General features: G+C 40.2%; 2 protein-coding genes across 3 annotated transcripts in view; one reads left to right on the top strand and one right to left on the bottom strand.

Moving 5' to 3' along the window:
- Msl2 (MSL complex subunit 2) overlaps window positions 1–7780 on the top strand; it is a 28724-nt gene extending 20944 nt beyond the window's left edge. The window contains exon 2 of the mRNA XM_005367798.3: window positions 3956–7780. Coding sequence (XP_005367855.1) covers window positions 3956–5547 — 1592 coding nt within the window. The 3' untranslated portion in view covers window positions 5548–7780. The remainder of the gene's footprint in view (window positions 1–3955) is intronic.
- A 405-nt stretch (window positions 7781–8185) lies between these two features.
- Ppp2r3a (protein phosphatase 2 regulatory subunit B''alpha) overlaps window positions 8186–27478 on the bottom strand; it is a 154088-nt gene continuing 134795 nt past the window's right edge. For both annotated transcript variants that reach the window (XM_005367796.3, XM_005367797.3), the window contains 3 exons: window positions 27014–27132; window positions 25648–25754; window positions 8186–11125 (listed from right to left, as the gene is read on the bottom strand). In XM_005367796.3, the coding sequence (XP_005367853.1) occupies window positions 10999–11125; window positions 25648–25754; window positions 27014–27132 (353 nt within the window). In that variant the 3' untranslated portion in view covers window positions 8186–10998. The remainder of the gene's footprint in view (window positions 11126–25647; window positions 25755–27013; window positions 27133–27478) is intronic.

Raw genomic sequence — 27478 nt, 5'->3', positions numbered from 1 at the left:
CCTTCATCAGGCGATGAAAGGAGACTGAGACAGAGACCCACATTGGAGCACCCGTCATAATTCTCAAGGTCCAAATCAGGAGCAGAAGGAGAGAGAGCACGAGCAAGGAACTCAGGACCAAGAATATTTTTTAATTTAAAAAATTAAATTATTTTTTGTGTGTGTTTTGCCTGCATATGCACCACTACATGCAGAGATTGGAAGAGGGTGTCAGACCGAGCCTTTGGGGCTTGACTTTGAAGAGAGATTGTGAGCAGCCACGTGGGTACTGAAATTCAGGTCTTCTGGAAGAGTAGCCAGAAGTCCTTAACTACCAAGCAATCTCTCCAGCCCCTTAGTTTAACTTTTAGTTATTTATTTTTTGTAAGATTTATTTATTATGTATACAATATTCTTTCCATGTATGCCTACATACCAGAGATCTCATTATAGATGGGCTGTGAGCCACCATGTGGTTGCTGGGAATTGAACTCAGGACCTCTGGAAGAGCAGTCAGTGCTCTTAACCTCTGAGCCATCTTTCCAGCCCCTTAATTTAACTTTTAAAAGAAACGAATTGTTTTGTTTTCTAAAGTGATTTTGCCATTTTTACATCTCATCTGTATGTAAATATTTCTAAGTGTTTTTCTTCCTAAGTATTTAAAATGCATTTTTATTAGTTTTAAGTAGAATTTTTTGGGAAATATAAATTACTTAGAGTTGATCCGTAGAAACACAACTTGGAATTATCATATTGCATTTTGTTATGGCCTTCCTAGACTCATTGGTTCCTAAGTTCTTGTGAGTGACTTTCTTGGGCTTACATATAGATTTTAGGTATAGATGTGGGCGTAATCTTTAGTTTTCCATCTTCTTTCAATCTGAGTGCCTTGATTCTCTCAGCTCTGCCAAATGCCTTCTCCTTCCCCTCAAATAACTTTCAGTGGAAAAAAATGTGTCTGCTGTAGGTTAAAGAAGCTTAGTCGCAGTACTTGGGAAGCAGAGGCAGGCAGATTTCTGTGAGTTGAGTGTCAGCCTGCTCTGCAGAGTGAGTTCCAGGACAGCGAGGCCACAAAGAGATAACCCTGTCTTGAAAAACAAAACCTAACAAAAGGTTATTTTTAATTTTCTGGAAATACATATTAGACATGGAAAGGTTTTGGGTTGCATGTCAGATTCTTTTTCTGTCTGTTAGTGATTGTGATCTCGTGTTTGTGATGACCTTAGTACCATGGGTCTTAATACTTTTTGTTGTCTGATTTTTGGTGTTACTTAAAAATTAAAAATGAAGGGGTCAAGGGAGATGGCTGAGTGGGTAAAGTGCCTTCTGTGTAAGCACGAGAGCCCAAGTGTGGATTCTCAGTGCCCATGTAGGAAGCCAGGCAAGGAAGACCTGTCTAACCCAGCACTGGCAGGGTAGAGGGAAAGGGACAAGAGCGCCTCCTGTGGACCTCACACAGACAGACACACAGCATTGAAAACCATGAACAGTTTGCCTTAGCGTTTCTTAGGCTTTTCAGTTTTCATTTTATAATGTTACTTGCGCTTTGTCTGTTCAGGTTTTTAATTTTTGTGTCAGTTTATCATTGTCTGGGGATTCCCCAAGGTGATTGACTGGTTGGCAAAAAGTTGTTGAAGGCATTTTCAGCTCTTTAAATTTCTCTAGGACACTGGTGAGATAATTTTATTTCTGGTTTTGTTATTTTTTTCCTCCTTGATAAAGTTAAATTTATTTTTGAAACAAGGTCTTGCTCTGTAATAGAAACTAATCTTGAGCTAAAGATTGAGCTCTTTGCCCCGTCCGTTTCTGGTCTTTATTTGTTTTGTTCTGCTTAAACTTTTGTTGTCCTAGTACGGTGAAAGGAGAAAGGGCTTGGGGCTGACTCAGTTTTCTGGTGCAGACTTAGGTTGAGAGACTGTGTTGCTCAGGCTTTAATTTATCCTCTGCTTTGGTGTCCTAGGTAGCTAAGATACAAGTGTGTGCTGCCATGCTTGCCTCAGTTCAGACAGGACCCTTGTAAAGAGAACAGCTTCCCTCCAGTCAGTCTGGACTGTCTCTCCTAAATGTTGTTATGTTCCTATTTTCACGTAGTAAATGCTTTCTAATTTTTTTATGGTGTTTTAGCTTACAGTTTACTTTAGGTATATGAAAAACATTTGGACATTTCATTTTCTTCTTGATTTTCAATTTTGTATGATTTAGAAGATAAATTGTTTTGGGTCAGCTGTGAACCATTTGAATTGGGAGCTAAAAAACAATTGCTTCTGTAGGGGTGTAATGAACGATAAGGACTGAGTCTACCTTTGTTCCTTTATTTGTTTTATTTTATTTTATTTTTATTTATTTTTTTTTGAGGGTAGCTTAGGTTTTTGAAACAGGGTTTCTCTGTGTAGTCCTGGCTGTCCTGGAACTCACTCTGTAGATCAGGCTGGCCTCAAACTCACAGATCCTCCTGCTCTGCCTTCTGAGTGCTGGGATTAAAGTTGTGCACCACAACTGACTCACCCCTTGTTCTTATTTATAGGTCATTTATAATTTGATAGCTGTCTCAAGTTGGGAGACTACTTGTGTGTGTGGTGTATGCACACATGTGCAGGTTGCGTGTGCAGAGCAGAGGCTAAAGGAGAGGACAGCAGGTGTCCTGCTCCATCACCATGCCTTTCATAGCATTGAAATGAGATCTCACTGAACCTGGGGCTAGGGCCAGTCAGCTCCAATGATCCTCCCCTGTCATATCCTCGCTCTGTACTGGTGTGTGCCATGACAACCAGTTTTTGTGTGTGGTTTCCGGGGATTTGAGTGCATGTTCACATGCTTGCATCACACGTGTTGTTAGCCAGGTTTTATTTATTTTGGAGATAGGGTTTCTCTGTGTGGCTCTGGCTGTCCTGGAACTCACTCTGTAGACCAGGCTGAGCTTGAACTCACCGAGATCCACCTGCCTCTGCCTCCTGAATGCTGGGATTAAAAGCCACCACTGCCTGGCAGTTAGCCAGTGTTCTTACCAGTTGAGCCAACTACCCAGCCCCACTTCTCTTTCATGTTGCTGCACTTAGGATGACTGTGGTTTACTACATAAAGTTACTTTTGAATTCTGTCATTAGAGTGCAGCATTACTTCCGTTTTTCTTTATTGTAATCCATTTAAATGTAGCAGCCCACAAGAGTGTGTAGAGGTAAGTTGTTAACTTGGAAAAGAGTTTGTATTGAGCCAGGCATGGTGGCGACCCCTCCATTCTCTTCCCCACCCCTGTCTTTTGAGTCATGGTCTCTATGTAATCCTGGCTGTCCTGTAACTCATTGTTCCAGACTGGCCTAGGAGTCACAGAGAGAGATCCACCTGTCTCTGCCTCCTGAGTCTGGGATTTAAGGAGTGTGCCACTGTGTCTGACATATTTTCCCTCAGATTGATTCCTTGTGGAAGAATTTGAATTGAATAAAACTCCTTTGTCTTTTAATAAATGAGGCCCTCGCCCATTGTAGTTACATTTGGTTTTAAAAGTTTATGGTTGGGAGGGGAGTGGAGAAAAATATAGCTCAATAAAAACAATTTAAAAAATTATGGTTCACATATATAATAACTGGTTGAAGTTACGTTTGTATTGATTATTCAATAAGTTGTCTTATGTTGCATTACTTTGAGGCCTCAGCGGTTTTAAGACTACACCTCATGATTTGGCCACTAAACTTTATCTCTTGATAACCTTTGAGAGAATACCATAGGAAGGTTGGTTGGTGGTGACATTTTGTGGATAAGGCCAGGATCAAGGAAGACTGGTTTGAGATAGCAGAGTGGAGAATGTATTACAGAAATGAAGAGAGCTGTTGATATTCTCCAGTTATCTCTGTATATACACCCCTCTCGGTTTAGAGAGTTTAACCAATTTCAGTTTTAAGAGAATAATTGCTGAACGCCATTATATGAAACTGTAAATTAGTTTTACTAAAATCTGTGTTTTCCTCCTCCTCCCTCATAGGACATTTGCTACAAGATCCCATTGCACCCACCAACTCCACCTGCCAACACTATGTCTGCAAAACTTGTAAAGGCAAGAAAATGATGATGAAACCTTCATGTAGCTGGTGCAAAGACTATGAGCAGTTTGAGGAAAACAAGCAGTTAAGCATCCTCGTGAACTGCTACAAGAAACTGTGTGAATATATAACCCAGACAACACTGGCGCGGGATATAATAGAAGCAGTTGACTGTTCTTCTGATATTTTAGCTTTGCTTAATGACGGATCATTGTTTTGTGAGGAGACAGAGAAACCTTCCGATTCATCCTTCACTCTGTGTTTGACACATTCCCCTTTACCTTCAACCTCAGAGCCCACAGCTGATCCTCAAGCTAGTTTATCTCCAATGTCTGAAAGCACCCTCAGCATTGCTATCGGCAGTTCTGTTATCAATGGTTTGCCCACTTACAATGGGCTTTCAATAGATAGATTTGGTATAAATATACCTTCACCTGAACATCCAAATACAATTGACGTTTGTAATACTGTTGATATAAAAACTGAGGATCTGTCTGACAGCCTCCCCCCTGTCTGTGACACAGTAGCCACTGACTTATGCTCCACAGGTATTGATATCTGTAGTTTCAGTGAAGACATAAAACCTGGTGACTCGCTTTTGCTGAGTGTTGAGGAAGTACTCCGGAGCTTAGAAACTGTTTCAAATACAGAGGTTTGCTGTCCTAATTTGCAGCCAAACTTGGAAGCCACTGTATCTAATGGACCTTTTTTGCAGCTTTCTTCCCAGTCTCTTAGCCATAATGTTTTCATGTCTACCAGCCCTGCACTTCATGGGTTATCATGTACAGCAGCAACTCCGAAGGTAGCAAAGTTGAATCGCAAAAGATCCAGATCTGAAAGCGACAGTGAGAAAGTTCAGCCACTTCCAATTTCTACCATTATCCGAGGCCCAACACTGGGAGCATCTGCTCCGGTGACAGTGAAGCGGGAAAGCAAGATCTCTCTTCAGCCTATAGCAACTGTTCCCAATGGAGGCACGACACCCAAGATCAGCAAAACTGTACTTTTATCTACTAAAAGCATGAAAAAGAGTCATGAACATGGATCGAAGAAATCCCACTCTAAATCTAAGCCAGGTATTCTTAAAAAAGACAAAACAGTAAAGGAAAAGATTGCTAGTCATCATTTTATGCCAGGAAGTCCTACCAAGACTGTCTACAAAAAGCCCCAGGAAAAGAAAGGATGTAAATGTGGGCGTGCTACTCAAAATCCAAGTGTTCTTACATGCCGCGGCCAACGCTGCCCTTGCTACTCTAACCGGAAAGCCTGCTTAGATTGTATATGTCGTGGCTGCCAAAACTCCTATATGGCCAATGGGGAGAAGAAGCTGGAGGCGTTTGCGGTGCCAGAAAAGGCCTTGGAGCAGACCAGGCTCACTTTGGGCATTAATGTGACTAGCATTGCTGTGCGTAATGCAAGTACCAGCACCAGTGTAATTAATGTCACAGGGTCCCCAGTAACGACATTTTTAGCTGCCAGTACACATGATGATAAAAGTTTGGATGAAGCTATAGATATGAGATTCAACTGTTAAATCAGTGGGTCTTGAAACCTACCCCTGGTAGGAAATAGCTACAGTTTTACGGCAGCTATGGTTCTGTTGGTTTAACTTGCCGGAGCTCCTGCATATAGATCACTTGTATCAAGTGTTTTCATTGCTAAGTTATATGTGTTAGTGTCGGGGAAATAGTTTGCAGATTATGGAGGAGTAACCCTACAACTATATGTTCTTAGTTCTTACAGAACCTCATAGTTTGAGAACAAATGCTGATGCAACTGATTTATACAAAATGAACTTTGGCAAGGAAAATAACAATAACCTCATTGTTTATGGTCATGCTTTGTGCATAATCAAAGTTGATGATTAAATGTAAGGAAGTGGTATCCAGTCGGCCCATAACGATTGTGCTAATTTTTTTGTGGAAAAGTAGCCATTAGTTTATCAGGAGACCTTGTGCTGCCTTCAGATGCTGCAGTGATGTTTCTCCTGGTGAAAAGCTGATGTGTCCAGCTCAACCTTTGTGCTGACAATACCATTTCTGATCATGAAAATTGGCTACTGGCGTGTATGTAGCAGTTCTTAAATCAGCAGTATTATGAAAGAAAATTTCCCCCTCATTAGAATGTTTTAAGAAATCTGTCTTTTAAAAAGTGAACAAATAAATTCTGTCAGACCACAAATGTTAAGCTGTTTATGCTTTAAATATTTGAGTTCAGCCCCCTTTCTAGTTATGACTCACTTCTATGAGAAAATCCTAAGTCCTTTCACTTTGAGCAATGTTCTGTTTGATAAAGTGAAGAGCTGTTTTATTCTGAACATAATTGAATTTATATAGTTCATGACATAATTTTTAAAAATATAAAAAGAATTTAAAAATTGGGTTTTATTTAAAATAATTTTGGAATAATGCCCTAAATGTTCCCAGATTTATGCATTATACTTATTGCCATTGATGACTTCTTTGATTTTTATTTCCTGTTTATTTGCCACAGGCTTTACCTTGAATATACTCCTTTGTTTTTTTCTTTTAAAGGGTGCTGTTCATAATGAAGGCTTCTTTATCAAGGCCTTAATAAAAGATGCCTTTGATGAAGCCTGTGCATTTAGGTAGGTGTAAAGCTCGGAGGATTTTCTTTAGAATGCTCTTTTGCATGTAAAGCACAACTGTGTTTGAGTTTTAATGTACTTCTTCCTGTTAACTTCATGGGGAAGACAGACATTCTGTTGAAGGGAAGTCTAGTCAGTCGCTTGAAAGAGCACAGCCCAGGTAAACAAGGACTGACTAGGTATAGAGAGAACCTTGTGATTTCAGAGTCGCTGCTTTGGCAGTGCTTATTTTAAGAGAAATACTGCTAGGGAAGTTCCAGTTCCTACTGCATTCACCGTCTGGTGAGATCTGAGTGTTGGAGTTGTTTTGATTTGGCACACAGCATGTTCAATGATGGTTCCTCGCCTCATAAAGACACGGAGAGAATCCTTTGGACACAGAGCAGATGACACCTCCTGTTTTGTAGTGTATTCTGGTGTCATTTTCTGTGAATGTGGTCAGGTAGTCGTTTTGTTGTTGTCATTGGGCTTTTTTTTTAAAAAAAAAAACAAAAACAAAAAAAATTTTTTGGTCTCTTGGTGGGGCGGGGGTGGGCTAAAGCCATAGGAAGAAAAATGTGATGTATGTGTCCAGTATGTACGATTTTGTTTTTGTTTTGCAAGAAGAGTTGAACTATTTTTGATAACAAGAGTAAATGGTGGAAAATGCTTCTTAGTTGTCTTGTCTTTATTTGCTTACCAAATTTTGGAATTTATTTAAATCCTTTAAGTGGTAGCAGTGTGTTATGAATCATGTATTTACCTAAAGTTTGTAACAGTTTGTGTTGGACCAGAACCCCTGCTATATAATCATGTAAATCTGTTTTTTATTCACTAATGATCACTGCAAAAATGACTAGAAATGAGACTGTACACATGGATAATTAGGCTTTATTTTGCAGATCTCCCAAACTTTCCTAAAATGATCTTAAAATTCATGGAGTACCTCATTACTCCCCAAATTTGATAATCTAGCTTTGTATTTTGATGCATGGGAGGTTGGCAATAGAGACAGAAGTGGAAATCAGTATGTGAGGATCTTGATTGTGTTATGTAATATTGCCAATGATGAATTCAGGTTGTTTTTAGCACAAGTTTCTCTTTTTTATGCTGGTAATCTCACTGCCACATTTTTGGAAACCTGTATCACACCTTGAGTCTATCAATAAATGATAGTTTTCTAATTCTGTGTTGTAGAATACTGAGGAGTTTGGGATAGCATGTTTTGAATTGTCTGTATTAGCTTGGGGAAGCGTACTTACAGTGCCTTGGTTTTATGTTTTTCTTTATAACATGGTTTTTAAAAGTAATGCAGACAAATGCTGACTTAACTAAGGATTTATTGAAGGAACTGGCTATATATCAGGATATGATGTTACTAACAAGACAAAACAAGACTTCATTTAAATTGGTATATCTTGAATACTCTATTCTTGTCATTACAGTTTTTCTTTTTGGTTAGATTCATTGAATCTATTTTTGTCATGAAGTGCTAGGATGTAAAGGGTCTGTCCACCATAACCCTACTGAAAAGTAAAAATGTTAAATAAATGAGTAGAATTTCCTCATAGGTAAAAACAATGCTTTTAGGATATAAAGCAAGACTGTAGGATCTGAACCTAATCTTGATTTTGTTTTAGATACCCAATAACTTGCTGTGATACAGCTTTTTAATATATGGATGAGGCTTAAGTTCTGTTTGGTCCTGGAGAACCCTTTTATCTCAGAGGAGAATGCTTCTCAGTGAGATAGTACTCAAGACTTTTTTAATAGTATTCCCAAAGTTTCAGAGAGTTCTTGCAAAAATTCAACTTCGCTTACAGGCATAAAAATGAATTGTATCTAAAACCAAAAATGTGTAGTGAACACAGTTCATACATTTGACATATTTATTTTGTTTGGTGAAAAGGGGAAAACAAGTCATGCACCATCTCTAGTCAAACACTTTCAAAGCTGAGCAAATAATAGCTGAATTAGAATTTTGGTATTTTTTTCTTTAACATTTTGAACAATATAGTAACAAGATACAGGGAACTATACAGAATTTTATTAGTTTTATTATCTTGGTAATTATGCTATGAAACCACCCTCCTTTTATTAATCTGTGGGTCACAACCCCTTGGGGGGGTCACATATCAGGTATCCTACATATCAGATATTTATATTATGATTCATAATAGAAAAATTACAGTTGTGAAGCAACAAAAATAACTTTGTTTGGGGGGTCACCACAACATAAGGGACAGTCGCAGCAATAGGAAGGTTGAGAACCAGTGATTTCGATGATGATTCATCTCTTCCAAGGTCTCGGGTATTCTCACAACTTGATACTTCCAGTTTGGTAGTAAGGTAATTCCTGAAAGTATAATTCATGTAAGTAACCCATATTAAATAATGCGTCTTGAATTGTGTGGTGTTGATGGGCTCTGGTGGAAGTAGAAAGAAGAGTTGCAGTAAGGGAGAAAGAAGGTAGCAAAATAAGTTAAAAAGGAGGCTGAAGGCAGAGTGTCTTCTTAGCATGTGGATAGTTCTAGGTTTTGATTCCCAGCACTACAGATAAGTACAAGTTACATAACGATTTCAGTGCAGCTAGTGAGAGCTAGCTCAGCCCTATGCTCACAGCTGTTAAGGGATATTATAAAACTGAATTTTATATTGTGCTTTTTGGTGAGTCTCAAATAGTTTAGAACATATAGCTAATAAAATACATTGCCTTAAAAAACACAAGCATTATCATTTTTATCTGAAATTAAAAATAGTTGTTTTCCTTTCCTGCTAAAGATTGGATGGGACTGGCGATAAAATCACATAACTTTTTAAGACAGGATTTCACTGTAGCCTAAGATGGCCTCAAACTTTGAGCTGTCAATCCTCCTTGCCTCAGTCTCCTCTGAGTGTTAGCATTATAGTAAACAAAATTTATCAGTGTGTTTAGGCTATTGTATATAGTGCATATTCTCTCCTGCCTTAACTACCAAAATATCATGAGGTTTTAGGCATGTGCCACCACACTTCAAAAAAAATTTCCCCCCCAAATGTAGTCACTGTTAGGCTTTAATTATCTGGGTGAGCTATTAGTTGCAATAGTTACCAGTTTCTGTAGTGGTCATCTGGGAGATTAGTTGTGGTCATGAACGTAAAAATAACCAGAGATATGAAGGATCTTGTGACAGGCAGGATTGCTAGGCTTGCTAACTTCTAGTTTAGTTGATGTACATTTCTTAATTTTTTTCCTCCACGTTTAGCCTACCATCATCTAAGGTTTGATTATGTCAGTGCTTGGCTTTTATACCAGCATAGAGAGAAAAGGGAGGTTATTCTGATCCTTTAAACGACTTTCAAAACAAAAAAAAAGGGTAGGGAAAATTGATGACCTTGACAGACATGGATAATAAAAAGTTGCAGTGATTTTAGAGCTGTCCATCTTATTTTTAGTATTTTCCCCCCAGCATGTAGGATAACAATAAGCACTGTAGGATTTGGCTGCAACGTGGCATATTTGATTTACCACTTTAGTAAAAAAGGTGAGAATCATTGTTTTCTTCCAAGTTTGATGACAATGAGGAGGACGAAATATCTGGTGTAGTAGTTTCTTTTCCACACTTCTGGCTTACTCTAGTATTCAAGGGAAAGAAATACGTATAGTGAGAAGTTTCCATGGTATGTCACATTCCTTAAGTCTTCAAGTAGGCCTGCTAGAAATGAAGATGGATCATCAACCAGTCTGTAGATTAATTACAGATGTTATCTTAAGTGCCTGATTCTGTACTGTAAGGAGTTTTCTTGAGATTTTGTACAAGACCCTCAGATGCAGAGGCTGCTGAGCTTGCCAGCAGAGCTGGAAGGGCCTAGTGGTTAAAATACCTGAGACTGTAAAGTGACTAGCAGTTTGGCAGGTCATGGTGAAATTACATTAAACCAGGTAAGTTAAAGGTCCCTGAACTCCAGTACACATAAGTAGTCTCTGAGATGTTTGGCAGTGCTTTTGTTACTAGGACAAAGTCAATTTTAGAGGCCCTTTTTCAACTTCCAGAACTTTTGACTCAAGTTTTCTGCAAGTGAAGTTTTCTAGGTTCGGTAGGAGCCTGACGGACCCCAGGGAAGCTGGCCATCACCGAGGCAGCTTCTTTTTGTGCAGAGAACTTGGACTTGTTTCCAAGAGAGCCTCCATACACTGAGGGGTGTAGAGTGCGGACTGCAGACTTTGGAAAGTGATGACAGTAAGGACTTCCAAGGAAGAGCTCTGCACAAGGTTTGCGACAAACTGGAGGGGTCTCCTGTGCTGAATTACTTAGAGCATTTTAGTTCCTAGTGCACTTGGAGCAATCAAAGCCTTTACAAAGCAGTGTGCAAACTAGAACATCTCTACACACCATCCTCCTGTGTAGATGTTGGCAACTACTCTTCATCCACTGACTGAAGCTTTCCACATTTCTCTGAAAGGCTTGACGTTACTATTTTATTACCCTTGTTTCCAAATTCAGAGGGAGACACCGGTTCATCTGCTTCATAATCTTCAAAGGAACTGAAAGGACAAAGCAAATGTAGTTGATTTTTTTTCTCTTGAAATATAAACATCTGGATACATACACATCAATATAGCAATACAAAGATTTGGAAGATCAGCCTGATTAAAAATCACCTTTCATATAACTAACTGGCAGATTACCCACAGTGAGCTGTTCTGAGGAGGTCCCAGTCTAGAGAAGTCTCTACCTGCTCCCTAAAGCTCAAGTCCATGTTAGGATTTGTCAAAAGCAAAATTAGGAGTTTTAAGAGTGTTCTCACTGGTATTTCTAAAGAGGGGAACTTTATCATTGACTGCTGTATTACAGCCTCCCTCCTTGGGCCCTGTTGATATATTTAGATGTACAAGTGTATCTGCTACACTTCAAGTCTGCTTGTGGATTTTCCTCTTATTCTAATTCTCATTGTTCCCTTTTAGCTTTGAAATGCCATGACTCCCAGATTCAATATCTATCTCCTGTGAATGATGGTTGCCCCAAGGTAGTGAAGTATCCTGATACTAATTTGAGCCTAGAAAAATGTGATCATTGGGGGCTGGAGAGATGGCTCAGTGGTTAGGAGCATTGCCTGCTCTTCCAAAGGTCCTGAGTTCTATTCCCGGCAACCACATGGTGGCTCACAACCATCTGGAATGAGGTCTGGTGCCCTCTTCTGGCCTGCAGACATGCACACAGACAGAATATTGTATACATAATAAATATTTAAAAAAATGTGATCATCGACTGAATTATGCCCCCCCCCTTTATTTTGAGACAGGGTTTCTTTGTTTAACAGTCCTGGCTATCCTGGAACTCACTTTGTAGACCAGGCTGGCCTTGAACTCACTGAGATCCATCTGCCTCCACCTCCCAAGTACTGGGATGAAAGGTGTGCACCACCATCACCACCACCACTGCCCAAAGACTGCATTATGTTTTATGTTAACAATACTTCATTGGTATAGCCTTGTTATTTGGACCTTGTACATACTAGAGAATTGTTTTATCCTTGAGCCATATATCCAGCCCCCTAAATTATTTTTTTTACATTTATTTATGTGTATAAGTGTGACCTGCATTATGTAATGTATGTGTGCCCATGGAGAAGAGGGTATTGGATCCCCTGGAACTGGATTACAAATGGTTGTGAGCTGTCATGTGGGTGCCAGGTACTAAACTTGGGTTCCCTGCAAGGGCAACAAGAACACGTAACCACTGAACCACCTCTAGCACGTCCCTTCCCCCCATCCAAAACATTTTGAGTAGAGGATAGAGGTTTAAAAAAAAAAAGCCTACCAAATGTTTGGAAAACTTCCCTGTGATTCTAGCTTGTGATGCTCAAGCTTGGTTACTGCAATTTGTTCCTGTTCTACTATTCTCCATCCTTGGCATACATGGCAGTGGAATGTACTAGGTAAGGAAGCAATATGAGAGTAGTATTGCTTTATGGGGCATGGAGTGGTATCAAAGTTAATTTTAGCAATGATAAGTGACAGGAAGACATTTTTCTTTCCTTGGTTCCTAACTTTCTGTGTGCAAGCTGCTAGTGTCTAAAATACTTCAGTATAGGTCTGAGCAAAAGATGTGTTTTCAGAGTTAAAGTTAGAAGGGACACCAATTCAGTAAGTTAGTTGAACTCACATTGCTGAGCTTGAACCAAATGCTAGGATACAATGTCAGGGAATGAATGGAAGCAGCCTCCTTGAGCTATGGTGGCCTGATGGAGGTCACTTGGTGGGTAAAGGATTAAAATATGGGTTATGGAGCCAAGATTCTAAATTCAGATTCTAATCTGCATCTGATTACTGTGTGACTTTGGACATGTTACCAAACCTCATCTTTTCTTGACTCATGAGCTTCCGACTACCAGGTAGGGGTGCTCAGAATCTGATACATCAGAAACTACCAAATGTAGCTCTTGTTTTCATAGAGAAGTACTAGAGCTTAGAGTATGATTGTGACACAAAACCCTATTGGGGGCAAGAATATTTTTGAAAAAAGCCAGCCTCTTCCCCCCAACACCATGTAAGCCAGGTATGGGGCATACTGAGTTCCAGGCCAGCCAGATAAGGTTATGAAACAAACTAAACCAAAAGGGATGGTTAGTAACAATTCTTTTTGTCAGTGCTGTGGAAACCTCATTAGATAACACCTGGAGATACCTTTGACTCACCGCTGGGAGGATCCTTCTAGTTAGTACAGTCCAAGGATAGAACTAAGAAGCCAGCCATCTCATAGAATCACCCAACTTAAAACTGGTGCAGCTGAAGCCTGAACTACCTCTTTACCTCTTCAGCAGCACTGTGAAGTAGCCTGTGGACTAAACTGTTTGAACTTCTGGGCAACCGTGGTCTTTCCCATGTTTACCCACCACTTCACTTGTGCTGCTAAGCCTCCATAGATCTGGCTGCCTACTAGAGGGTGACCACATACTGAAGCCTGAACTTACTTTCCTGCTGATCTGTTTCTCCCTGTTAACAGTGAGCCACGTACCACATGAAGTCAGAATCCCAATATCTCAATTATGTCCTTTTCCTTCCTCCCCTTTTTGAATTCAGCCAGTTGCTCAGCACACTATACCTATGGACATAGCTGTTTTCCTGCTAGTGACTGGTTCAAGGCCCCTGCTTTCTTGTTTGAATAATGTTTTCTAGTGACTGACTTCCCTGGTCTCACTTCTGCATGGACCCTTTGCTGCTGCTATGTCCAGATATCATGTTTGGGATGAGTTACAGCCTTGGGGTTTATGCCACTGTGTCTTTCAGTTTCCTTTTTGTAGATTGTGTTCATTTTGTTTATCTGGGATGTCACCGAAAAGATTCTCCAGGCTTCAGAGGCAGCTCATTGGTTATAGGTGTTTACTACTCTTGCAGAGGACCTGACTTTGGTTCCCAGCACCATTTTGGTGGCTCCTGGCCACCTGTAACTCCACCTACAGAAGATCTGATACCTTTGAGCTTTGGACTCCACAGGCACCTGTCTGTGATCAGACAGAGTCAGTGTCTGATCCAAAACTTAAAAAGAGCAGAGGCAGGTAGATTTGGAGATCAGCCTGATCTATACAGTGATGTCCAGGCCAGCCAGGGCTACATAGTGAGACCCTGTCTTGATTTAAAAAAAAAAAAACAAAACAAAACCAATTACTTAGCCAGGTGTGGTAGTGTTCATCTTTAATCCCAGTTCTCAGGAGGCAGAGGCAGGTGGTCAAGCCAGGACAGCAAGGGCTGTTTCACAGAGTAACCCTGTCTTGGACAGAACCAAAACCAAACCATTTACTTTATGAGGTGTTATCATTAAGCCATTTTTTTAGTTCCTTTTTTTTATATTTATTTATTTTTAATTAATTTGTTTATTAAAGATTTGTCAAAAAAAAGATTTCTGTCTCTTCCCCGCCACTGCCTCCCATTTCCCTCCCCCTCCCCCAATCAAGTCCCCCTCCCACATCAGCCCAAAGAGCAATCAGGGTTCCCTGCCCTGCGGGAAGTCCAAGGACCACCCACCTCCATCCAGGTCTAGTAAGGTGAGCATCCAAACTGCCTAGGCTCCCACAAGGCTAGTACGTGCAGTAGGATCAAAAACCCATTGCCATTGTTCTTGAGTTCTCAGTAGTCCTCATTGTCCGCTATATGTATACAATATTCTGTCTGCAGGCCAGAAGAGGGCACCAGACCTCATTCCAGATGGTTGTGAGCCACCATGTGGTTGCTGGGGATTGAACTCAGGAACTTTGGAAGAGCAGGCAATGCTCTTAACCGCTGAGCCATCTCTCCAGCCCCCTAGTTCTTTTTTTTTATTATTGATTTTTATTGAGCTCTACATTTTTCTCTGCTCCCCTCCCTGCCTCTCCCTCGTTAAGCCATTTTTGAATGAGCAGTGGAGTCAGGATAAAAGCTGGCTGGAGTACTCAAGAGTTCAGTATTCACTAGAAACAAGTATAAAGAGCTTTTTAGGGATATTGTTAGTACAAAAGTATGAAGACAGATAAAGTTCAATTCTTCTAGTAACACCCCTGTTTTTAGAAACTAGCCTTCCTAAATAAGATTTCCCTCTCAAAAGCAAGTTTTGGGGCAGAAGTATTATGCTGGTCTTGCAAATTCCTGGGATGGAATCACTACCTAGAGTGAGCAGAGATGGTGCTGGCACATACAAAGGAGTGTATGTAGTTTCAGGTGTTAACTAGGAGTTGTGGTTTGAGCCAAATTTCTGAAATTCTGATTATAGAAGCAAAGGGCTAGAATATTTCACTCAGGGCTTGCTGTGGGAAATCTTAAACATGGCGGGTATAAGTATGGACTAAAATGTCCACTAGTTCTTTACTGTGGAACCTTTTATAATCCAGAAGTGGAAGTATGAATTACAGGTTTACTTTCTTGAGACAGGGTCTCTCATGTAGTCCATGTAGCTTTAAACTCACTCAGGATCCTACTTTTATCCTCTGTCTTCTAAGTACTGGGATGGCAGGCAGGCGCTACCACACCCAGTTTATGCAATAATACTGTGGCTAGAACTTGGGGAGCTTTGTGCGTGAAAACAAGCACTCAACCAACTGCCCTAGCTCCCCACCCTACCTCCCCTTTGTTGAGACAGGTTCCTGAAAGTCATGTAGACCAGGCTGGCCTTGGACTCACAAGAGCTTCACCTGCATAATCCTCTAGAGTGATGGGATTAAAGAGGTATGCCATCACGTTTAGCTTATTTATTTTTTGATATATTTTCATTCTTTGAGAGTTTCATATATGCATACAACGTATTTTGATCATACTTAGCCCCAATTCTCCCACAACTTTCATATCCATCCCACTTCCTAATTCCATGTCATTCATTCCATGTTCACACACACACTTTCTGTCTCTGTCTCTCTATGTTAGCCTATAATGGCTGAGCATCGTTCCAGCTTTTTCTTTTCTTTTCATTTTCTTTTTGAATCAATCTGTGTTACCCTTATACTCGTGGGTGTGGAGCCACCTGGTGGAGCATGGTCAACCAGAAGGCATGCCCTTAATGCCTCTAACTTAAAAGCCACCAATCAAGCTGGGCGGTAGTGGCACATGCCTTTAATCCCAGCACCGGGGAGGCAGAAGCAGGCAGATCTCTGTTAGTTTGAGGCCAGCCTGGTCTACAAAAGCTAGTTCCAGAACAGGCCCCAAAGCTACAGAGAAACCCTGTCTCCAAAAAAACAAAATAAAACAAAAACAAAACAAAAACAACAACAACAAAAAAGCAAAAGAAAAAAAAGCTATCAATCATCAATCAAGCAGAGCTCCTCTCTCCACACTGAATGTTAATGGGTTTGATCTTGTATTTTAAATTAAAAACATACCTTGAGCCTTTATTGAAATTCAATTAAATGAAATATTTTGAAAATTGGACATTTAATTCATGGAGCTATATCTAGTTTCTTTTGAAAATCTTTTGTTCCAACTTGAGCAAGTTTCCTGATGTAGGCCTGTGAGATGATTCAGCGGATAGAGGTGCTTGCTGCCAACCTGAGTTCCATTCCTATGACACAGAGTAGGAGGCAACTAACTCATAGGCTGGGCTCTGACCTCCACATGTGTATCGTGACATGCACATGCCCACCTACATACACACAAATGCAACGAAAGTTCCTAATGTCTACTAACCTACCTTTCTGCCTCAGAAAGTTGATCCGTCTTAATTATGAACTTTTAATAAAGCTGGGAGGTGGTGGCACACACTTTTTATCGCAGCACTTGGAAAGCATAGGCAGTTGGGCCAGCTTGGTCTACATAGCAAGTTCCAGGACAGCCAGGGATACACAGGGACAACCTGTCTTGAAAAACAAAACAACCCTCCTCCCTTAATAACAAAAAGAACCCATAAAAAACCTCCAACAACAACCAAAAAAAATAACAGAAAACTTAATAAAGATTATTTTATGTGTACTTTGCCTGCATGTTATGTGTGCCCAGTGCCCACAGAGGCCAGAAGATTCCTGGAACTGGAGTTACAGATGGTTGTGAGCTGTCCAAGTAGATGCTGGCAACCAAATCTGGGTCCTCTGCAGGAGCAGCAAGTGCTGAGCCACCCTTCCAGCCCTTTAAATCTAAAACAAAATACACTGTTTTGTTTTTAAAGATAAGGTCTCCTTATATAGTCCAGGCTGACTGCCTCAAATGCCCAAGTTTTAGGATTACAGGTGTGTGCAAATATGTCTGGATAGAGCAGTTCTTATAAACTACCTAAAAGGACAAGTTACTGTGTTAAGGAATACTCCGAAGCAGTAAAGCCCTGTTTTTGAATGCTATAACACTGCTACTTAAGTATACTGAAACATAAATAGTTCTTTCTGGATTGCTTGACCAGAAGTGTTTTTGGTTTTCCTTTTTCTTTTTTTCTTTTGTTTTTTTGAGACAGGGTTTCTTTACGTAGCTTTGGAGCCTGTCCTGGAACTCACTCTGTAGACCAGGCTGGCCTCCCAGTGCTTGTATTAAATGTGTGGCACCACCTCCTGGCCCAAAGGTGTTTTTAAAATTATTTATTGTGTGTGCAGCCGGGCGGTGGTGGCACATGCTTTTAATCTCAGCACTTGGGGGGCAGAGGCAGGCGGATCTCTGTGAGTTCGAGACCAGCCTGGTCTACAAGAGCTAGTTCCAGGACAGGCTCCAAAACCAGAGAAACCCTGTCTTGAAAAACCAAAAAAAAAAAAAAAATATTTATTGTGTGTGCATGATGGGTGTGTGTGTGTGAAGTCACGTGTGGAGGCCAGAGGACACCTTAGTGAAGTTGGTTCTCTTCACCTTTATGTAGGTTTGGGGGATCAAACTCAGGTCTATAGATTTTAACAAGCACTTTTACCAGCTGATTCATCTTGCTGCCCTTCCCCAATATTTAATTTGGATGTGTAGCTCTCTGGGTGTATGTGCGTGTTTATGAGCGCCTATGCCTGTGTATGTGAAAACCAGAAAAGGCTGCTAGTGTCGTCTTCTATTACTTTCTACTTCTTTCTGTGAGACAGTCTCTCAGAAACTGGAGCTCAGTTTTCTCACCTTGGCTAAAAGCCAGCAACCCAGTTCGGAGCTGGGGTTACAGGCATTTTTGGGAACATTTGTCTTATTGAGTGGGTGCTGGGATCCTAATTTATTTTGTTGTAGAGAATGCAAGAATGCTAAGTATAAATAGTTGTGTAGCCTGCTTTCCTCATCTGCATTTGTGCAGGAGGACCGTGGTCTCTGTGGGTCACTATGGTTGGATTTCCACGCTGTCCTCAGTTCTGAGCATCTGTCCTCAGGCCATGCTTATCTGCAGTGTGTGCAGCCTTAGGCCCAGGTCCCTACTGGCTGCTGACTGAAGCCGGAGGTAGAGCATGATACAAAGGCGACCTATGACTGAAATGGGGAAGAATTTGGAGTGCCTTTTGGAAGGCTGTGTTCTGGGCTGGGGTTACATGCAAGACTGAAACAAGGTTCTCTGCTTTTGAGAAGACCACAATCTAGTGCTAAGATAAGCAAGTAGGTCCGTCTGTTTTCATTATATGCCAGGTTCTGTTGGAAATATTACATACACCATCGCACGTATTTAATGTGTCAGTGGTGCCACTCTGTGCTCTGGGATTGCTGATTACGGCTGACAAAACTCTCCTTTGGTAGAGGTTGAGTAAGTGTGGCCATGGTCACAGAAGCTGTAGAATAGCCACCGCTTTTTATTACAAACAACAGGCCGAAAGACTTTATTTAGTTATATACATATTGTTCTTTAAATCTCAAAATAGCTTGGTGTGGCAGAGGTTTCGCTGTGGAGGGGATACTGAGGCTTGGAGACCCAGGATCACACTAGTAAGCGGTGGAACCAAGATTTGAATTTAGTATTGCCTAACTCCAAATTTTCATGTGTGTAATGTTACAGACTCCAATTCTACCCAGAATAGTCATAGCTACCATTCCCTGTAGCTGGATGCCAACTGTTTGCCTGTACCGACTCTGAGCCTCACAGTGACTCTGGAAGGTAGTTACCAGGATCTTCTGAAACTGAGCTGGAGGAGTCAGGTAACCCGCCCAGCTGGTGACTTGGCCAGCTCTCAGTGGTTCCTAAGCCTCAAGCATTCTTCCTTTTTCTGATAAGAATCTGACAATTTCTGTGTGACATTTATTCATCCTGACATCTGTACTTCATGAGATGAAGCCCTGGGCTGTAGCTGGTAAGGTGTAGAACAGGCCTTCCCCATCCTCACTGACATTCTAGCACTCCTGTACAGGCTGTGGCTGCTGTCTTCTCCTCCCCAGAGACTTCAGCACCCACATGTGTTCTCTATAAGCCTTATCTCCCACCACATGAGAAGAGGGGCTCGTGATGAGAGCGTCTCATATGTACTGGTTGAATTTCACAGCAGCTGGTGACTGCATCTCCTCCCTTGACCCTTAGCCTGCATCCCCCACCTCCTCTCTGTTCCATGCACACTGGCACTTTTCTTAGTGCTACCACAACTTGAAATTCTTTTTTGCTTGATCCAATTATATTTTATCTTTAACTGATAATAAGTTTCTCTTGTGCTTATTCAAACATAATATGTATTCAGACCTGCTACCTATTTTTTCCTTTTCTTTAAAGGAGATTACAAAAATAGAATTGGAAGAGTATTAAAAAGGGGCTAGAGAGATGGCTCAGAGGTTAAGAATACTTACTGCTTTATTTAGGGCTAGAGTTTGGATCCCAGCACCCGCACTGGGTGGCTCACATATGCCTGTTAACTTCAACTCTAAGGAATCCAACACCAGTACTTTCTGGTCTCTCTGGGTACTCACACACACACAAACACACAGATGCACACATATAAATAAATCTTTTAAAAAATATGTAAGCAGTACTTGGTGGTGCACACCTTTTATACCAGCACTGGAAGAGCAGAAGCAGGTAGATCTCTGAGTTCAAGGTCAGCCTGGCCTACACAGCCAGTTTCAGGCAAGCCACAACTGCCTGACTTGATGCTTTGAACTGAATCCAGGTTTCTGCAGGAGCAGTATGCACTCTCAATCACTGAGCTCCTACAGTGATTTTTTTTTTTTTTGAGAGAGAGATCGATCATCTGAGTTACAACTATTGTAGTTTCTTTCTTTTATTTTCTGGGAGTTAACAGACTATTTTATGTGTATAACCAAATAAAAACTGTCTCTCATAAGCGCCTATGTTGATAGTTTCTTTCTTTTATTTTCTGGGAGTTAACAGACTATTTTATGTGTATAACCAAATAAAAACTGTCTCTCATAAGCGCCTATGTTGAACTCTTGGACCTCATGCTTCCCTGCCACGATGGACCTTTGGAACCATAAGAAAAAATAAACTCCTTTCTCCTCTATAAGTTGGTTTTGGTCATGGTGTTCTATCACAGCAACAGAAAGTAACTGAAATATTTCATTGCCTTTGTGTGGGGTGGGAAGGTTTCTGGGGACTAAGTTTAGGGTTGTGTACATGTTAAGTGCTTGCTCTAGCACTGAGCTGCACCCACAGCCTACAGTAGCTCAGAGCATCTCACTGGCTCCTATGTGAAGGTCCCCTGACTTTCATGATGATGGCATTTCTTTTAGAAACGCTCTCTGAGGAGCAGCACTTTTCATCTGTGAAATTCCAGAAATGCGCTGTCATTCTTACCTCACATTCTTAATAGTGGAATTCTGTGTGAAGTTTTTTTTTTTTAAAGATTTATTTACTCATTATGTATACAGTGTTCTGCGGGCCAGAAGAGGACACCAGATCTTACTGCAGATGGTTGTGAGCCACCATATGGTTGCTGGGAATTGAACTCACAGTAGGCAGTGCTCTTAACTGCTGAGCCATCTCTCCAGCCCTGAAGTTTTCTTTTTAAAAAAGATTTATATGAATGTCTTGCTTACATATAAGTGCACTACTGTGTGCACCCTTGGAGGACAGAAAAGCACATTGGATCTCCTGGAACTACACACAATTGTAAGCTGCTATGTGGGTGCTGGGAACTGAATTGGGGTTCTCTGAAAGAACAGCAAGTGTTCTTAACCACTGGACCTTCTCTCTAGTCCCTAAAGTTGTTTTCATAGTAGTACTTGAATGATATTTATGATGTTAAGTTTGACTGCCAATTTGAAGTGACACATCTCTAGGCATGCCTGTGAGGGGAGTTTTTAACATTAGGCTAATTGATGTAGGGAGAGCGGACCTAAATGTGGTGTCACCACTACATGGGGTGAATACAAGGAAGAAAGGAGTTGAGCAGCAGCATTTATCTCTGCTTCCCGACCAGGGATTCAGTAACAGCTGCCTCTAGTTTCTGCCCCCATGATGGATGGAGCCAGAACAGACTTCTCCTTCCTGAAGCTGGTCTGTCAGATAATAAGTAGACATTGTTGTTTAATTTCTTTCTGCATTCCTTTGTGGGTAATTATTGTTCTTACTGAAGATTTTTCAGTTCTTTATTTCTTTGTACAGTGAATTCACTCTCATGTAGGGATTGGCAAACCATATGATGAGCCAAATCTATCTTCACACCTGTTTTGGTACAACTGAGCTAAGAATACGTTTACCTTTTTAAATTTCAAAGAAAAATCACAGGGATATTTTGCGATGTGAACCACTATGCAATGAGTACCTTCTAGTTTATTTTTAAAGTTCTACTGGAATACAGTGGCAAACATTTGCTCATATTATTATCTGCACACTGTAACAGAACCCATAAGACCTGAAATATTTGTAACTGGGGTAGAAAAAAATGCTAATTCCTGCTTCCATGCATCTTTTTGTTGCTTCAATAGCTAAAGTTCTAGAAAATATTCCTGTTGTTTTCTAGAGGTGTTTAAAATGCCTAGCATTTAAGCAAAATAACAAATAATATTTTCAATGTGTCCATTCCACTTGGCACCATGCTACAGCTTTCATTAAAACATTCTTCCTTGGGCTATGAGGTGGCTCAGTGGTAAAAGAGCTTACTTGCAAGTCTCTCTACCTACGTTGGATCCCCAGATCCACAAGTGGCAAGAATCTATGTCTGAGAGTGGACCTTTGATCTCCAAATGCGTACCACAGTGTACAAACCCTTACAGTTACATCCCCATTTCTAAAACATTAGCTGTAGGCTTTAGGAGCACATTTGCCATTCCTCTGAGCACTCATTTTGATTTCTTGTTCTTATTTCTGAATTGACTTCTTCCATTTGGATTGTATTGGTATTTCTCAACTGTCTGGGATTTGTTCACTTGTCTTTGTAGCAGGGAACAGACTGCTGCCTCTGTTTTACTGGTTGCTTAGGAAGGGGCAAGTGGGATCTCTGGTGTTTTCATCAAAAAGGGTTGGGAAGATGGTTTGGCCTGCTGTGTTGCTAAGTGTCTTTCAGTGGCTCTTCTTTCTTATCTATTCTTTGCATTTGTCTTTCTTTTAGGGACAGGATGGGGTATACAGAGCTGGACCTATGTGAATGCGACTTCTGGTGTCTTCCTTGTTCTAGGTTTTAGTCAAATTCAGGTAGGGTCACTAAATGCTGCTCTGACCATCTGCAACTATCGCCCTTATGTATTCTGTTACAAAGCCTCAGTTGTTGGCTCCTTTGCTCTCATCCTTTTCTCTCTTCTTCCTAAAGCTTTCTTATTTTAGGTTGGCTTCTGATTTTTTTTTTAATTATCATCCTCCATTGCCAGAGTCTTGCTATGTATCCTAGGCTGTCCCCAACTCATGATCTAGCTCTCTTGGATGCTAGGGTCACAGGCATGAGCCACTACCATCCGTACCATCTGTAACTCTTATTTACATGGTGTGGAAGCTGAAAATTGCAGCATACAGCCAGACCCCCTTCTTTTAATCAGGCTATTTTTTGGATGCTTTATGTCCTAATATGTATTCTGTGAATACTTTATGGGCAAAGCTCACAAAGATTTTTAGTTTAGGAACAGGAATTAGGAACTACTTTACTATGTTTATAAATAATAGGTTTCAATCCCCACCTTTGATTTTTATTTTTGCCTCTTAAGCTTAGTAATATCAAGACAGCTTTTTAAAAGGGTTTTTAAAATTATTACTAAAATACTGTTGTTTTTGGTGGTGTTCATTATTCTATAACTGAATCATTTTAAGAAGAAACTTTACCCATTTTACATTCATTGATCTAAAAACATTTGCCTTGTTTAGTTCATCATTAGTGTATGCTACATGGTCTGTGCTTTTGTGTGTATGCTTTGTGACTGAATAAAAATGTTTTGAATTTGGCTTCACTGTTCTAGGTATTTATTTTAATTAACATCTAACTCTCCCTCTAGCTTGACTTAGTAGCTTTTTAGGGTATCTGCTGAGACTTGCTAATTAAACATGTATTTTCTTCTGTGTCTCCTTTGAATTGTTACTGTTAATATTTACACAAAATTTATTTTCCTTACATGTATTTCCCAGCAGATTGTATTCTCTTTTATAGTTCTCTAGTTCAGTGGTTCTCAGCCTTTCTCATGCTGCACTCTTTAGGAGAGTTCCTCATGTTGTGCTGACCCCAACCATAAAATCATTTTCGTTACTTAATAGTTGTAATTTTGCTACTGTTATGAATCATAATGTAAATATCTGTTTTTTGATGTTTTAGGAGACCTCTCTGAAAGGGGTGTTTGACCCCCTCAAAGGGGGTTGAGAACCACTATTCTATTTGGTTAGGTTTATTTTTTATATTTAAATTGATTGAATTCTTATTATTTGTTATTTTTCCATTATTGTAAGGCAATTGGAGGCAAGGGTGTCATCCCCCATGTTATGATTTGTATTTCTTAATTAAATTTTTAATTAAAATTTTTATTTTATTATTTTGTGTGTATGGTGTTTTATCTTTGTATTTGTCTGTGTGCTATGTGTGTTTGGAGCCTTTGGGAGGCTAGAAGAGGGTATTGGGTCCCTGAAACTGGACACACTGTGGTGAGCAACCATGTTGGTGGTGGGGATGTAACCCAGGTCTTCTGTAAGAGCGGCAAGTGCTCTTAACTGCTCAGCCATGTCATTACACAACTTGTAATTTTAAAAGGTGGAGAAACAAGTAAACAAAACTACCCTACAGAAGAGGCAAATCAGACCTTTGACCATTGTTGCATCCCAGTAAATTCATAAGGCACAACTGCAATCAGTTATTATTAATATTCCCTGGATATATTTGGCTTCTGACCCTACCCCACTCGGGACATTTTTATTACAAAAGAACTTCAAATATGAAACCTTAGTTTTATGACTAAAGAAAGAAAAATAATCTACATATTTAAAAATGGGTGTTGGTGATGGTATACTCTACACCTTCAAAAAAGATACTGAAGACACCATGGGCTAGGTACAGGGTCTCCAGTATTGGAGAGGTTCAAGGAGGATCAACAAGTTCAAAGTCAACCTCTGCCTCCCTGTCCCCCCAAAGAGAATCATAGAAAGATAGGAAATGGTGCAACTCTGGAGGACTAGTTCACATCACCTCCTGGACTGGACATTTCCTGTGTACCCTTCCTTTCTCTCTGTGCTCCAGGAAGCTAACCTGATGGGCTACATCAGGGCACTCCCTGGTCTTCTGGAGGTCAAAATGTGTCATCACCAGGCTGCTGAGGGTATGAAGAGGGCTGGATGTGTGCTTCTAGTAGCTTGCTTTCAGGTGAGTTGCCTAGGATTGCAAAATTCTAAATCTTCTCAGGTTCCCTTTTCACACAGCTACTTTTTTTGGCTCTGGTGTTTCATGTCCTTGTCCCTTTAGGCCATGACACGGAAATGCTGCCCCACTGCTGCTCAGCGTGAAGCTCTGCACCCATCATTGCTTGGTTCTTATAAAACCCTTTTATGTCTTTGTAGACTCTCTACAACCTAGTTTGGATATGTTTATCTGCTTGGTATGTTCTAGGAATTCATCTTATATATTAAACAACATTTATATTGGATGATTTGTCAAACACTATAATCTGTAACAGTGGAATGTTAAAAATAAAACATCAATAGAAGACTGTAAAGTAATGATCCAACTGTACAGTAGAATATTAGAAAACTGTAAAAACTGAGAAGATGGCATTTTCCCTGCAGCTATGCAGACCTGAGTTCATTAGATATAGTATAGCATGCCTGTATTCCAAACAAAGACAAGGAAAAATTAGGATTTCTGAAGTCATAGAAAATAATGGAAAAACCAGAAAATGTTACAACTGATAAAATGTTCCAAATTTTTGGACAGCTTTCTTTCTTAGCATGATCCATGTGCGGAATTTTCCTTTGACTATTTCTGATAAGGGTTCATTTAACACATGGTTCATTTATTATTTAGGGGAGATTCAGTTCTATAGCCCCCTTTTAACCAAACTGACTGAACAGAGTTTTGCTCAGTGATCTTGGATTCCATGGAAGGTGTGACTTATTAAAGGAAAAGGGACACCAGGCTATCAGGAAATCAGTGAGGAATGCAAGAGAAAACTGCAGGAGTGTGCTCATCCAATTAAGATAGCTAGCTAAACCAGACATACTTCTTTTATGTTGGTCAAAAGTGGAAAAACTACAGAAGGATTTTTGAGGCAGTTTTAGTATTCTGCATGGGCAGTTAAAGTCCTTAACCATCAGGAGATGCACTCACCCTTCCTGGAGCTGCACCTGGGCGGACTCCTCTGTGACAAGAGCCTCATACTCCTCAGCTGCAAATCTGTCCCAGTCGGAGGGCTCAGGGCCATCATTTTCAACATCCTGATTAAAAGGAGGAAATTAGAATAAAGACAAAAATTGGACGTAGGGCATCATAAATGTGTATTGCTGAAAAACCCATCTGAAAGTGTTCCAACATATTAAAAGAGGGGCTAAGGTAACACTCCCACAGTGATCTGCACCTGAAATTACAAAATTATGTGTACTAAGAAGCTTACATTATTTTGGTCATGATTCTCTCTCTTAAAAAAAAAATAACTGTTTTGCCTGCATGTACATATGTGCACCATGTGTATGCAGTGTCTGTAATGGTCAGAAGGGGGTACTGGATCCTCTGAAGCTGAAGTTAAGACAGTTGTGAGTTGCCACAGGGTCCTCTGCAAGAGCAGCAGGTTAACTCTAAGCCATCTTTTCAACTTCATGATTCTTAAAAAAAAAAAATTCCATTTGTGGTTATTGTGTGTGTGTGTCTATTACCTGAGTAGGTGTGTGTGTCATGGTGCATGTGTGGAGGTCAGAGGACCTTTATGGAGTTTATTGTCTCCTTCCTCTCAGGGTTTACTGATGGTCTAACAGATGTTTGCTCATGGCAAAGGAACTTGTCTCTATTCTCATGCAGAACAAGATTTAAAATGGATAGCTTCATACAGGAATCATTAGTACTTGAAAAGGTATTAAATTACTTGAAGTTGTCTATTACGGAGAAGTTCTGGTGTCACTTAGAAGGGTAAAGCTATTTGCCACACTATCTTCAAAGTGCACAGCACAATTAAATCAAGGTCAGTATAGCTTGTTAAGATGTGTTACTGATGTAATTTTTCAAAACTACTGTTTGGGACATCTTTCTAATGTGAACGCAATTACATGCAGCAATATAATCTAATAGATAGCAAAGACTTAGAGTTAGAAATCACCTGATGTGCCTATTGGTTGAGGGTGAGATGTGCTCGTAGTATTTATTTGTGAATTTACTTTGAGACAAGGTCTCTTTGTTTAGCTCTGGCCATCCTGGAACTTGCTAGGTAGATCATGCTGGGCTTGAACTCACAGATGCCCATCTGTCTCCCAGCTCTTAGATCTTTATATTAATTCTCATTCTTTTGTTTATATTCTCTCTCTCTCTCCATCCCTTTTCCCCTCCCCCTCCTTCTGTTTCACAGAATTTATTATCTCTTTGAGGAAACATTTTAGATGTTATCTTTTTAAATACAGAGATCCCTACATGCATAGAGCATTTAATACATAGCATACAGCCTTTGGTATTCAAGCTCTGAAAGTTCAATTTCAGTGTATACCATTACCTTCTGGACTGCAAAAGGATCTCTTTGTTCATGGTCCAAGTATTTCTCCAGGTTAAAGAAAGTGTCATAGAAGATATGAGCCATTCTGCACCTCTTCAGGTCTCGTAGAGTTATTTTGCCTTTGGAAAAACAATATGCCCTGTACATTTTACTGACAGCTCTTTTGACAAACAAACAAACCATAAAAGCCTCACTGATGTTGAAAAGTACATGGGTATGTTCATTTATTAAAAAACACATTAAAAAAATCAAGGTGAGTCATTTTTAACTTGTACACACCAGTGACTTTTAAGCACACTCATGGTGGTGTGCAACCGTCAACACTGACATGATGCCCCTTCTCCCCAGTCTCTTCACATCCATACTCCAAGTCACAGCGCTTCCCCTCTGTATGGAAAATACTATTTTTCTTTTTTCTTTTCTTTCCTTCCTTCTCCTCCCCACCCACCCCCATTTGTTTTTTTT

Source organism: Microtus ochrogaster, unplaced genomic scaffold (genome assembly GCF_000317375.1).
Source record: "Microtus ochrogaster isolate Prairie Vole_2 unplaced genomic scaffold, MicOch1.0 UNK24, whole genome shotgun sequence".
NCBI lineage: Eukaryota > Metazoa > Chordata > Mammalia > Rodentia > Cricetidae > Microtus > Microtus ochrogaster.
This window is presented reverse-complemented; position numbering and strand designations above follow the sequence as displayed.